Source organism: Bombus pascuorum, unplaced genomic scaffold, assembly GCF_905332965.1.
Source record: "Bombus pascuorum unplaced genomic scaffold, iyBomPasc1.1, whole genome shotgun sequence".
NCBI lineage: Eukaryota > Metazoa > Arthropoda > Insecta > Hymenoptera > Apidae > Bombus > Bombus pascuorum.
Genome location: NW_026869745.1, coordinates 565,223 through 579,542, shown reverse-complemented (window position 1 = coordinate 579,542; position 14,320 = coordinate 565,223). Strand labels below are relative to the sequence as shown.

Sequence of the window (14,320 nt, the reverse complement as noted above, 5' to 3'; positions counted from 1 at the left end):
GATAGAAGATATCTATTTTCTGCTTTCTTACCTAATTCATTTTAACGAGTGCGTTATATGTAATAACATTTCATGCCAGAGGGCCAACCCACTTAACTGTTAGACAAAACAACATCTACATCTTATCAAATAGAATTCAACTAGATCACCTATAAAATAAAATCATCCGCCACTAATATAAAATTCCACTAGATATCAACCTCTCTCTGTCTAATCTACTTCAGTATATTAAATAGGGCGATATCAGTATCTTATTAAATAAGTACAAAGTATATACCAGTTATCGTAACCAAATATTAAAAATATTTTCCTTCCTTAAAAGATACAAGTTTTATAACGAAATCTAACCCCTCGTGTTATACACATCTCAACCATTATCTTCACACTGTGTCACTCCAAAGATTTGGACAATCTGTGAACACTGAAAGTATTACATCTCGTCACACAAATGTTACATTTAATGTTATTACATATAACGCACTCGTTAAAATGAATTAGGTAAGAAAGCAGAAAATAGATATCTTCTATCGACAAATCTTAATGATGGAGATTCCTTGTGGATTGAAACTTGCTAAAACTAAAAAGAAAGAAAAAGACAACAAAATAATAAGTTAACAAATTCTACTTTGTGACTGCGTACTGTAATGCCTGGCACTCCTCCAAACTGTTCTATAAGCTCCGTATCTTTTGTACGAAAGCCCAGCGATGAACTGACGTCCAGCGATGAATCGACGCTTATCGCTGAACCGACTCCCAGCGATGATCTGACGTCCAGCGATGAACTGACGTCCAGCGATGAATCGACGCTCATCGCTGAACCAACGCCCATCGATGATCTGACACCCAGCGATGAACTGTCCAAAATGTTTTTATCATTTCAATCTTCATCAACGCTTTGAAAATTTGTTAGACAATTGTTGTTGTTACATAGATACATAGAATAGATGTCGTGTTAGTCGATGTATAGATATGATTATATTTAATAAGTAAGATTTAAAAGTTAGTAAATTTATATATTTTTTCTGTTGTTTATCATGTAGCTCTGTGTATTTGTTGTGAAATAAATTCCAAATATAAACTATAATTGTGATATTTCTCGCCAGTCACTATAGGTTCTTACAAGTAATAGCATTTCTTTGTTTAATTAATGAATATATTATGATTTATTTCTTTGCAATATCATAAACAGCATAAGTTAACTTAAGGAAATTGTATTTTCGTCCAGTCGCGGGGAGACGCGTTCGCTTTGAGACGCGTCAACAGGAGTCGTAAATTCCCGTTACGATGTACGAATCGACACCGCGAGCAGGGCGATCCCCTGATTTCAGTTACGATAATAGGGGTGATTGTGTTGGAATAACTGTAGTCTACAGTTATCTAGTATATATTTATTTATCACCATTAACAACACGTGAGACTTACAGAAATTATTTTTACATCTTACCCGATCTAACCCAGCAAAAGAAAAAAAATTACAACAAACGCAAATACTAGGAGGGCTGCAGAAACAGAAAGTAAGCAGTGGCTCCAAGAAATCCCACTACAAAACCCCTTCAGCATACTACCACAAGAGAAGGAACCAGAAACAACGGAAAAACCAAAACACAACGCCAAACCACCACCAATATACATCGATGCGCAAGTAATAGACCCCCTCCTCGAACTGCTAAACAATACGGCAGGCAAAGAAAACTACTCAATAAAACAATTAAAACTGGACCAGGTAAAAGTGCTGATCAACGCCCCAGAAACCTACAGAAAAGTGGTAAAAGTGCTAAAAGAAAAAAACGCCGGGTACCATACCTACCAACTCAAAACTGACAAAAGCTATAAAGCAGTTATCAGAGGACTACACCCAAAAACAAACACAAGCAACATATGTGACGAACTAGCCAAAATCGGACACCAGGTAAGGGTAATAAATAACATAACAAGATTTGATACCAAACAACCACTACCGCTGTTCCTAATAGAACTAGAACCGAACAAAAACAACAAGTAACGTACCTCGTTAATTATTCCGAATATTTCATACGTCTTTATGCCTCATTTGTCTTTCATCGAGATAATATTAAACTTTATGACCCACCTTTTTTTACCAAAAGATTTTTAAAAATCAATCAAACCTCACACTTTTATCAAACGAAGAAAATTGAAACTTGCTGTTTATATTACTATATAACAATAGTTATATAGTTCAAGTTAGTACATTAAATTACATCATATTTTCGTGTGACACTCAATGCAGTGAGGTTGCAGAAACAATAGGAGAGGAAACAAATTCAGCTCGGCTGAATATCGATTGACAAAAGTTTCAAGATAAACATTTTTTTTCTTTTTTTTTTCTTTAATGTTGTTTTTTTTTTTTACAATTTGTCCTGAAGCACATTTGGTAAAGTGTTATATCTCATTGGTAAATAAAAAAAAAAAAAAATAAAATAAAATAAATATAGCATGTGGGTGGCCACCCCCAGCGGGGTGCCAGCCTCGTGTTTTCCAAGTTATATCTTTTATGAAGATAGACATTTATACTAATGTGTTTTTAAATACTAATACATTAGTTAAATTACATATTCCATAAACAAATGTAATCGTACGTGTAATAAAACTATTTATTATTTATCTGTTGAAAAATATATAATAAACGTAAACATATTGAGTAATAAATATATAATTTTATTATACCATATAATAAAAATTATTCTATATTAATTATTACAATAAATTATTCCATATTTTATATTCTAGTGATAATAAAGATTATATATCTATAAATCGTAAATATATATTTTACAATATAATATGCACTAAAATTCCTTGTTGAAGATAATTACCATATTTAAAGTCGAAAAAGGTTCATAAAATGCCAAAATTTATAGAAAGTCTAAGGTGATTAATAACCCAGATTAATGTAAATAATCAAATGTAATTGTCGCTAATGACCTCGTAATTAAAGTAACATCAATCATTAATAAAATGAAAGTACCGTATGCCATTACAAATTGCAAAGACCATCATTTATAATATACTTCTAGTATGTTATAATTTTTTGTTTTTGTTTATGATTGTCCAATGAATCTTCTTTTTCTCCTTTTTCTCCTTGTTCAATCTATTTAAGAATAATCGTGATATATCTTTGTTCTCTAACACTAATATCTTCTTTCTAATTCTTCCGAGAATTTTACGCAGTTTACATGTCTTTTACATCTCTTGTTATTTATCAAAATTGATAAATGACAAATTGATAAATGATAAATTGATAAATGACTACGAACTATTGTCTTTTTACAGAATACAAACTCTGTAAGCTATAGCTGGATCGTGTTACTCCTTAGCATCAGTGAGGTATTGGCAGACTTCATCCTGGTACTGCTTAACTGCCACTTTTATTCAACTTTATATCCGAGGGTGTACAGCTGTTTCCAAATAGGGACAATCTACGACGTAGGAAACAACGATGAAATCGAGATGCGTGATATGGTCCAGCAATGGGTCGCCCGACACAGCGAGATGCCGGGTATTCAACCGCATTGCTTGGAACGTATATATTATCAACAAATAAAGGATGCGAAATACAGCACACTCTTCAACAACAAAACAAGATAAATATAATTGAAGTAAGTACAGGCAAAAATACTGCGGATATTTTTACGAAGGCACTGTGTAGAAAGAAATTTGAAAGGTTTAGGTCATGGATGAATGTAAACTAAGAGGAATGTAAATAAAGTAATAAGGTTTAAAGGTTCTATTAAGTAATTCGACAAATCATGTAAATCCGACAAGCAGTCGTTAAGAAGCATCTGGAAGAGTCGGTTGACAACAAGCGAGCGTGCGAGTAGGTTTACGAGGTCTTTATAGTATAACATATGTGTATAACTGTTGTGTGTTGAATAAAGTGAACTATTTGAATTTCCCAATCCCTTCTATATCTTTACACTAAGTTATTAAATTCATAGTTTAATAAACAGGATATATACAAGGCACTTGTTCAGTTCAGCCTCACAATCTTCAATTTTGAACAAAGGAAATATTAATTGTTCATAAAGTACGACCTGCACTCTTTCTGGCAAACTATTGCCTATATAAAAATTACATTAAATTTGGAATAATATTGCTTTGCGTAGGTTCTGATAATAAAACAATTGAACTATTTTTAACTGGCATTTGATATATCTATATCAACTATTTCTGGAAATTTCAGCAATGCCTGTTTGTCTTCTTTACTAGTAGCTTGTCGTTTACCACCAACTTTACGTTTACCTCTATTGAGTACACCATTTTCTTCTTCACCCATCATACGAAAAATTTGCGTTTGATCAGAACTTTCTATCGGTGCGATCGAAATATCACGAACAACACTTTCAGCTGACGGTGCTTCTTCTACAGCAGTATAGAGCATTGCCTTCATTTCCTATTAACCCAAAGAGATCATTTTAATTAATAGTGTTCTGATCTTTCATTGTACAGAGTGTCTCAGAATAAGTAGAAAATATTTTGGGAGTGGCTTCTGTATACCTAAACCATAAAAAGTTCATATGAGGATATGTCCTATTTGACTTTCTTTTCAAATTATAACGGTTTTTCTTTTGCAATTCATATTTCTTTCCGTAGACAAGTATTGTGTTTCTCAAGTTTCCAGCAAATACAGACTACATCTGGATATTTAAACATGGTAAGACAGTCATTGGTAAGATATCTGCAAGCTTGCATTGGAATATAAAAATACCATCTCAAATACCTTTTATGAAAAGCAGTATATAATGTAGTATACAAAATAAAAGAATAAAAATTAAATCCACTATAACTCGAAAACAAACTCAAGTAAGATATATTTATATAAAGTCTTTCTATTGTTTATATATGCAGAAGCTACTCCTAAAATATTTCCTACTTATTCTGAAACACCCTGTATATCTCCATTAGCATAGAAATAAATTTTTAACAAAGACAATTAAAATATAAATATTTTAATTTCCAAGGCTATTTTATTTTACCTCGTAGCTTATGTATTGCTTACGCCATTCAGGCGTAATGTGAGCAGACAGATGTTCTGCAAACTTCATCTTGCTTCAATTAATGCAATAATCTGCAATAAACAAATTCGTTTAAATTATTGCTAAAGCGATATAAATATATAATATTAAAAATTTCCATAAAATAATTATGTATATAATAAAGCATACATAAAAGAATGAGATATATAAGTGAAGTACAAAGTGAGAAAATCATACATTATAATTGAAGAAACTTTTTTATTTCTATAGTCTATATATCTTCATAAACAACATTTACTCGATGTATTAATTTATTATTACGAACAGCGTATACCAAAAAAATAACAATATAATAAAATGAGCAAAGTGAAATATTATGATAATATAATTGCAAAGTAGAAAATGAAAAGATGAACAATTTAATCAAATGTTTCGTTTCACGCTCGTCTTTAAGGAATTAAACCACGAAAGAGGTCACATACACATATAATGCACTTAAAACCTTTGTCGGCAGTACTAAATCAATATTTTCTGAATTCGTTTACTTCATGATAAATTATTATTACTTACATATTGTAAAGATATAGGAGGGATTCGGAAATTCAAATAATTCACTTTATTTCACACACAACAGTTATACACATGTATTATACTCCGAAGACCTCGTAAATCCACTCGCACGCACGCTTCTTGTCAACCGACTCTTCCAGATGCCTCTAAACGACTGCCAATCGTCCTTTGCCTCAACTCAGGCCTGGACACGCCCTGACGCTTGAACACACACATTCGCATGTACAGTGGAACTGTATCATCTTCCTGACGCATATATATGGATGTCTTTATTCTTACTTCTTATGTTTAACTGTCGAGCTTTACACGACACATAGCACCATTGTTTCTTCATACGCACAGGCGATATTCATTAGACGGCTACAAGTCTTTTTATTACTTAATTTAGAACGTTTTTCGCAAATATAGATAGCTTCTAGTGTCCATCTGTATAGTAAGGATTGACGAGAATTTTCCGATTATATACCTTTGATAATGTCATCGCTCGAAGATTTATTTCAGTTAGATAAAATGCTTATATGTGATATGTATATAATCTATAATAGTTATATGCAGTTTATAATGTTAAGCATTCATATTTCGATTCTTACTTTACAAAAAAAGATTTTGTTTATATGTTTACGTACATATGTATACATGCATATTGAATGTAAAAAATATATCCTAAAATATATATATATATATATATATATGTATATTGTTTTTGTACAAACGTTTTATTTTTATTTTTTTTAACCGAATTATATCCATCAAATAGTTGATTATATATTAGAAAGTAGAACTATAGCAAACAAATAATTACGAACATTTTTATTTGAAGTTGGCTATGTGGATTTTTGTATTTTTTATCAGATATTGAGACAATCTTTTATTATATTATTACCCTCAGAATATTCTCTCAATTAACATTTACTTTGAATTTAATTTTTAATATAAATAAAACATTTTTTCGATTTTGTCAAGCATTTTTAAATGTTATAACAATAATAAGATTTTATTAAATATATATGTGAATTCAATCTTCTACTTTGTAAAAGATTGCAACATGCACAAATATATACTTAAATATATATAAACGGAACTATTAAATATATAAAAAACAAAATATTATAATATCATAAGATAAATAGTATAATGCGTAGAAAAATGTATAAAACATTAAAAATATAGTTTTTGTAGATTGTATGATAATTATCTTTTAAGAAGTAATTATGTGTATGTATAATCAATAATAGAAGAAGATTCTTAATGTAACTCTTTTCAAATGAAAAAAAAAAATTGGATTTTATTCATTATAACATATTTAATCTAATTAATATCCAGTACAACAAAAAGTAATACAAGACAAATAAGTGTACTTACGAGTTACGTTAACAATTAACACTACACAGTTTGCATTGATAATATTTTAACTACATGTATCATTTATTTAAAATCTAAAATGTTTTCATATATTTAGAGCCATTTTTGGTAATGTTATCTGGAACTTTTGTATCTGTCTTTTTTTCACGAACTATTTTCGTAAAATGATTTATGCGCTTTTATTTGCTAACTTATACTCGTGTATATGATATACATATATATATATTTATGGTAATAAACCGTTTTATAGGGGCGCTATACAAAAAATGCACATACTATATCAGCTATACATATAATATATATATATATATACATATATATATATATTAGACTGCACGTACTACAAGCTGCTACAAGTCAACAAGTTAACAATACACATATAGTGCCTTTGCAAAGCAGCAAAATTGTTCATTACATCAACGTTACAAATTATAATGTTTTCTCTAAATATTGTATATATTAAAACGAACTAAGTAGATTATTCAATAAGTACTATAAAGAAAAAGAAGCTCTAAACAGGAAAGAACAACTTATCATTACTATAAAATTTGTAAGTACATTCCTCTGCTTTTTATATTTATATTCTTTTAGTTTTATCATGTTGGAAAGATTGGAATTTTGTTCCAAGCATGGTTTCAAGTTAATAAGTTGTAGTACTCATATATAAAAAACACGTGTAAATTTGTACAAGAATAATATTAGTGCCTATATTATAAGAACTAATTTTAAAAATATCATTTCTGTAAATAATAAATGTAAGACAACTTGTATTTTAAAAAGGTAGTACTAACTATGTTATCGTTATGTTTTAATTTATTAGAGAATAAAATTGATAAAATAATATTCGTAATATATTAATTTTTTATGTGTAATATAAATAATAAATTTAGTTTTTATTTTTTCAGAATGCATATTTTATAGTTTATCCAAACCTAAGATACTATGAACCGTTTACTACTATTATTATTCTTCGTTAATTTTATAAATAATAGTGTATCATGGGAGACTTTTATGAGGGGTCGAAGCAAATATGGTAATCTAGGTGCTCCAATTTTATCTGAAGATCATGAACTTCCAAGTGCTGAATGGTTTACACAGTTTCTGGATCACTTTGATCCAACTGATGCGCGTGTTTGGCAACAGGTAATAAGAATATATTAAATATTTCTTAATTTTTATTTTGTAATATAAATCTTTTTATTATTTTTTCAGAGATATTTCGTAAATGGAGAGCACTATAAGAAAGGTGGTCCAGTATTTTTGATGATAAGTGGTGAAGCTGCAGCAAATGCTAAATGGATGGCAGAAGGTCAATGGATCGAATATGCTAAGCAATTTGGAGAGCTATGTTTTCAAGTGGAACACCGCTTTTATGGACAAAGTCATCCTATTTCGTATGTAACATTGTTTATAAAATATATAATTGATACATTTTAAGTTATAATGTTACGTTTTTGTTATCTGCAGGGATCTTGGCGTAAAAAATTTAATGTATCTTTCATCGCAACAGGCACTTGCAGATTTGGCTTACTTTATAGAATTCATGAATATTAATTACAAGTTACCAGCTGGTACTAAATGGATTGCATTTGGAGGATCATATGCTGGATCATTAGCTGCTTGGTTGCGTAATAAATATCCTCATTTAGTACACTGGGCTGTTTCTGCTAGTGGTCCTTTATTAGCAGAAATTGATTTTCAGGGTAAATATAAGATACACTTAAATATAAAAAATATTTTATTTAAAACAGAAGTGTTTTATATTAATAATTATACTTTATAGAATACTTTGTTGTTGTTGAAAATGCCCTCAAAGAATATTCTGAAGCATGTGTAAATGCAATACTAGAAGCAAACAAACAATTTCATATAATGTTACATCATCCTATCGGTCAACAAGGAATAGCTAAAATATTTATGTAAGTAAAAGTAAAATTCTTCATTTACAAATCAAATATATCATTATTGAAAAATTATTTTTACTTATAGTTTATGTGATCCAATCAACAAACATACCAAACGTAATGATATTTCGAATTTGTATGAAACAATAGCAAGCATCTTTGCTGGTATTGTACAGTACAATAAAGACAATCGTAATAATTCCGCAATGGCTAATTTAACTATCGATAGTGCCTGCGACATATTAACGAACGAAACATTGGGTATTGCTAGTGACAGACTTGCAATTTTGAGCACTAAAATATTACAGGCATCAGAAAAAAAGTGTTTGGATTATATGTATAATAAAATGATTCATAAACTTCGGAACATAACATGGGCTAGCGAAGAAGCAGAAGGGGGTAATGTATTTTTTTACTTATACTATTGCTGTTTTAATTTTTATTTATTGTATTTTAAAATATATTTCTTGTAGGACGTCAATGGACGTACCAAACGTGTACAGAATTTGGATTCTTTCAAACTTCGACAGCACGCCCAAAATTATTTAGTGAAACTTTCCCAGTAGATTTCTTTGTACAACAATGCATTGATATATTTGGCCCAAGGTTTATTTAAAATTACGATAAATACATTTCTCAATTATGATAAATCATTAGCTATAAAATTATAACATTTCCGTATTCTAACAGGTACAATATTCATTTGCTGAATTCGGCAGTGAATAGAACAAATATTCTGTATGGAGGATTAGATTTAAAGATTACAAATGTAGTATTTGTACATGGATCAATTGATCCTTGGCATGTTTTGGGAATTACAAAATCAGCAAATCCGCAAATACCTGTCATTTATATTGATGGTGTGTACATATTAATTGAAATTTTTCATTTTTCGTGTAATACAAAAAATTTATTTATTATTATGACCATAGGTACTGCTCATTGTGCCAACATGTATCCTCCTTCCAAAAATGATCCACTTCAGTTGAAAGCTGCCAGAGTTGAGGTTGGACACTTAATAGATGAATGGCTGCATAATTAAATATGATATTTTTAACGCTGTGTGTGCTACATTTAACTACTTTATGATAAGTAGTTTTTTTATTTTTTTAAACAAAAATGATGTATTAAAAGAATTAAATTTATCTTATTAACTTTTTGAACAATTTGTATTTTCCTTTATGAACTTCTGTGAAACAATTATGATACATAAATATTTTTAGTTGAAACAATTCGTGCATAACTAAGACTAAAACTAACTATGTACGTACATAACAAGTTACTGAAGATACACGAGTGTTCACCATTCTGTGTTTATGTTTAAACAACTAGAATGCATGTATAGATACAATTAAACAAGTTTGCCCATAATGGCACTATTACAATTTTTTGTAGATTACTGAAGTATTAAATAAATACATGTACAAACTTACTACGAATATCTTACGTCAGTCAATGATTAAATACATATCTATTAATTATATATGTTTTATTCTTGACAAGCATGAGAAAAGATGTTTAACTGGTTAAAATAATACTAAACATAAATAATTTATTAAGGTGTTTTAAAATCTGCAAAAACAGATCCGACATGAATTTGAATAAGTGCAAAGTGTCTTAAAATGAGCACCATAACTAAATGATTTTTGATTCTGATATGTATAGCGTCGGCCTTTCCTTAACGGTACCATCTTCGAATATCGTTTCGTTATGAGTTTGTTCGATTCCTTTAAGGCGAGGCCAAGGTGCCCATTACAGATATTGATCAACCGAGTATGCGTATGATTTTCATAAAATATTGTCAATCCTATTATAATCAAACATTCTTATAATAGTTTGTATCGAATTCGTTTAAAAATTATTAGAATTCGTTTGATCAGTAATTATACATATACATATATTACTTTCTCATTTTTTTGGCATATCCTTCGATCAACTCGTGATCCTCCTACATTCACAACTTTCATCTTTGACTTACGCTACTGCAGTATACGGTATTTACATTACGTAACAAGGTAGTCGTAAATAATTTACTGTATAACAGAACAATAAATGTAGGATAAATTAGTTTTTCTATCTATGAATCACGCTTAAAAATTCTCCTACGCAACGTTTGAATTGTTCACCATGTTCTTTTAAGTTTCCATTTTAAATGGAGTTACAAATTATTTCATAAATGATATAGCAGAATACATGGATGGATGGTGATTTAATGCTAAAAAGAAGATGAAATATAAGAAAATTTATCCACATGAAACTTTATTTCTAAAAAAAATGATTTTAAATATTTGTCAAACGTTTGTTATGATATATATGCATTTGGTAATATTTTATTTTACTAATTTCTTCGTCAAATGACTACAAAATATTGTTATAAGAATATTAGATATACATATACATATTTCTTGAAAAAATTTGGGACAAAGATTTATAATTCATGTTAAATATACATTCTTCTAAGTAAACTTTGAATTGTAAATGGAAAACAATATACATTTTTGATATTCTAACTTAGAATTAGCTGAATTACTAGAAACAGTTAGTTGAATTTTAAACACAAGATTTTATACATGTTTCAAAATGTATATGTGTAATTTAGATCTAGAATATTATAGAAAATGTCAACGATCCACCTCAAAAGATTTTGAGATAGATGTGCTTTTCTATAAAAAGTAAAGTTATTTAGAAATTAAAATTGAAATTAAAGCAATGTATGAATTCATTAATTTTTTTCTTAAAGAATCAGATGAATATATAAAATTCACATACTACTGTATTGAAGAAATAAAAAAGAGATGTTCTTATATATAAAAATACACATACACAAGAAGTATTTCACTTATGTAAACAAATTTGTCTGTACAAATATTTTTAAATCCAAATATTACCAAATAAACATTCAATTAATTATATCTTTCACATTCAACAAATAATCAAAAATACATTTGCTGAAATTAAAACTCTATATTGAAGGAAATTTACCTTACATTTTGTACGTATTTCCTAACATAAAGTCACCATCTTCCAGTGCGTCACCATTTATAAAATATGCATACAGCATAAAAAATACAACTTGCTCGTGATCTAATCGCGACTCGTCACAATAATCGATTCACCGAAAATCTCAAAAAAATAAGCGGTTCTAGGTAACCGATTTTATGTTTAGTATCTGTGATGAGACTGAGACTGCCTCCATTCGGGCGTAGAGTTACCGTGGTGATGATGATGATGATGATGATGGCGTTTCTTGTCAGAAATGCTGGCGTGCTTGTTAGACGGGTACGTGGCTACATCGCTCACAACTAATTCTGAACCATCTCTCTTGGTGTTGTTGCCACGGTAATTTTCTCGGTATCCCGGTTCATCCAGGGTCTCCTTGCGACGAAGAGGAGGATGATTGGTCTTATGACCGGCCGTCTCATGCAGATTTTCCCAAGCTTGACGGTAATATCGATTCAGTCCTCCTCGACTCTCAGAGGAACTGCTTCCAAAGCTGGCCACGGTATTGCAATCTGGAGATGCACGGTGTCGGTAATGCTTGCTGCTTCTACCGCGATTTCCGTGTGAATAGTTTAACAAATATTTATTATTATTTCAACTTCGAGACCTTTATGCATAATGATTTACTGGTAATATCTGTAGGTTGACAAAATGATAAGTTGTACAATTTTTCTATTTTATATAGAACATTAGTCGAATAAGACTATTGAATGGTAATTTGTTAAATTGATGTACAGAAGTAGTTTTCTAGAAAACTAATGTTTTATCGGTAGAAATGTTTTGTTAAATCAGATAATCATCATCGTGTGAAATGTTAATTTCAACAGGCACGAAGTTTTTTCGGTTATAAATATGATATTTATTTTTTTAGTGAATTTTGACTGTGGTGCTAATGTCCAAAATGTTTTTATCATTTCAATCTTCTTTCAAACTTCTTTTTCAGGGCCTCCATTTCAGGCCTTACATCATCTCTTCCGCGATCCTTTATTGGGCTGCTCTGCCTGTCCGATTCCGTTGGTACCGCTGCCCCTGTTGTTCCCTTCTGGAACTCGTTCATTTTTTTTACCATGTCCTCAATCCTTCTTTCCATTGATTCCAACTTCGCCTTGCACGCCTCCCTCGTCCTTTCGTCTAGGAAGTCCGGCATTGGAAAGGCGGAAGTCTGGTGAGACCATGCCGCAACAGTGTATTCCGTAGCGTCTCTATGGGTTCTAATGTACGTCCCCTTTAGATTAGAGGACCTGACTGCCACCCTTAGGACTTCTGCCTGATGGCGCAGGACTTCAGCGCCGACATCCCTTGGTGAGGCCTTCAGCCGGTCCGACACTTCCGGTCCGATTATCTTCTGCTTCTTACCCCTGGAGGTGATCGAGGCCACTGATTCCTCGTCCTCCGATCGGGTTTCAGATATCGAGTCAGCTCTCGTTCTCGACTGTTCTCTGAAGCTATCCCTCGATCTTACTCCATCCTTTGATTTCCCTCTCTCCCCTACTCTTCTGGGGACCCGAAAGATCTCGCTATCGTCCACAGCTGTCAGCGTTTTTACTGCGGGTGGGGAGGATGATGACAACTTCCCCTCCCGACTACTACTTCTACTTCTACTTCCGTTCCTGCTTCTTATCTTTTCTTTTTCGGCTCGCTTCTCCTTGTCCCGTTCCTTCCTATCCGCCTTCGCGGTACGTTCCTTTGAGGTAGCTTGCTCTATCGGAGCCTCTTTCATTTCAATGTCCTTCTTCCTCCTCACCAGTCGTGATAACATGAATGGGGGCCTGGTGGTCCACCCCCATCCGGCCACGGTCACAAGCTAACGACACAGCGGGGCCCGCTTGTCCACCCACGTCTGCGCCGGTACTGGGGTATCCCGCCCCTGCACCGTAAACTTCATTATTTATATCTTCCGACATATCATCATTATCTTCATCATCATCTTCATCATCTATTTGTTTTATGGCGTATGGTTAACGAGCCATACTCTCGTCTTGGTGCCACTCACTCTTTCGCACCCTACCCCGGTCGGGACCGATGCAGGGTGACGGGGAGCCCCACGTGAAGGTGAGGTGAGTGGTCTTGACAGATATGGGCCCACCAACTTCTCCGAAGTTCTCCGCACCGGATCAGCGATCTGACGGGCGCCACAGCGCCGACCAGCCGCCACCCGACTATAGGTGAACATCAGATACATCGGGGTTTCTCAGGGCATGATGCTACGCACTGAGAACCCATACCCGTGTCACGAATCAACTTTCCTTTTTGCCATGTGGTACGCCAGATGTGACGGTCCTTGTAAAATTCCACGTAGTCCGAACGCCAAGACCTATCTATTGTTCCATTAACTCGCAACAGGCCTAAGAAGACGACATAAACCGAATCTGTTCAGTTTCAGTTTTCTTCACGTAAACATTTTCGGTTTATGTTTGTTGCACTCGACTCTTACCTAATACGGAGAAAGCGGGTGTCTGGCAAGATAAGACTTTTCCCATAAACAAGGAT

The 14,320-nt window shown here is 32.1% G+C and overlaps 2 protein-coding genes and 1 pseudogene across 2 annotated transcripts; 2 read left to right on the top strand and 1 right to left on the bottom strand.

Annotated features, from left to right (window-relative positions):
- Positions 1–2,594: 2,594 nt before the first annotated feature.
- LOC132915816 (solute carrier family 53 member 1-like) lies at positions 2,595–5,986 on the bottom strand. Its single transcript, XM_060975601.1, has 4 exons — positions 5,565–5,986; positions 4,995–5,086; positions 4,261–4,411; positions 2,595–3,437 (listed from the first exon to the last, which is right to left on the bottom strand). The coding sequence occupies exons 2-4, from the start codon at positions 5,061–5,063 to the stop codon at positions 3,397–3,399; spliced, it is 261 nt and encodes an 86-aa protein (XP_060831584.1). The 5' UTR covers positions 5,064–5,086; positions 5,565–5,986; the 3' UTR covers positions 2,595–3,396.
- A 1,845-nt stretch (positions 5,987–7,831) lies between these two features.
- LOC132915817 (putative serine protease K12H4.7) lies at positions 7,832–10,262 on the top strand. The gene is made up of 8 exons (XM_060975602.1): positions 7,832–8,069; positions 8,139–8,320; positions 8,394–8,629; positions 8,710–8,845; positions 8,916–9,229; positions 9,304–9,436; positions 9,521–9,690; positions 9,763–10,262. Exons 1-8 carry the CDS (start codon positions 7,869–7,871, stop codon positions 9,870–9,872), a joined length of 1,482 nt encoding a protein of 493 aa, XP_060831585.1. The 5' UTR covers positions 7,832–7,868; the 3' UTR covers positions 9,873–10,262.
- A 3,329-nt stretch (positions 10,263–13,591) lies between these two features.
- The window catches only part of LOC132915822 (cytosolic endo-beta-N-acetylglucosaminidase-like), a 38,211-nt pseudogene continuing 37,482 nt past the window's right edge, over positions 13,592–14,320 (top strand).

What these genes read in the sequence shown, in the direction of transcription:
- LOC132915816 (XM_060975601.1), bottom strand. Translation starts at nt 5,063, where the DNA reads ATGAAGTTTGCAGAACATCTGTCTGCTCACATTACGCCTGAATGGCGT. An exon ending in AGCAATACATAAGCTACGAG is followed by an intron (nt 4,412 to 4,994) that starts GTAAAATAAAAT and finishes TTGGGTTAATAG; the next exon opens with GAAATGAAGGCAATGCTCTA. An exon ending in AAATGGTGTACTCAATAGAG is followed by an intron (nt 3,438 to 4,260) that starts GTAAACGTAAAG and finishes CCTACGTCGTAG; the next exon opens with ATTGTCCCTATTTGGAAACA.
- LOC132915817 (XM_060975602.1), top strand. Translation starts at nt 7,869, where the DNA reads ATGAACCGTTTACTACTATTATTATTCTTCGTTAATTTTATAAATAAT. An exon ending in AGCAGAAATTGATTTTCAGG is followed by an intron (nt 8,630 to 8,709) that starts GTAAATATAAGA and finishes TATACTTTATAG; the next exon opens with AATACTTTGTTGTTGTTGAA. An exon ending in TAGCGAAGAAGCAGAAGGGG is followed by an intron (nt 9,230 to 9,303) that starts GTAATGTATTTT and finishes TATTTCTTGTAG; the next exon opens with GACGTCAATGGACGTACCAA.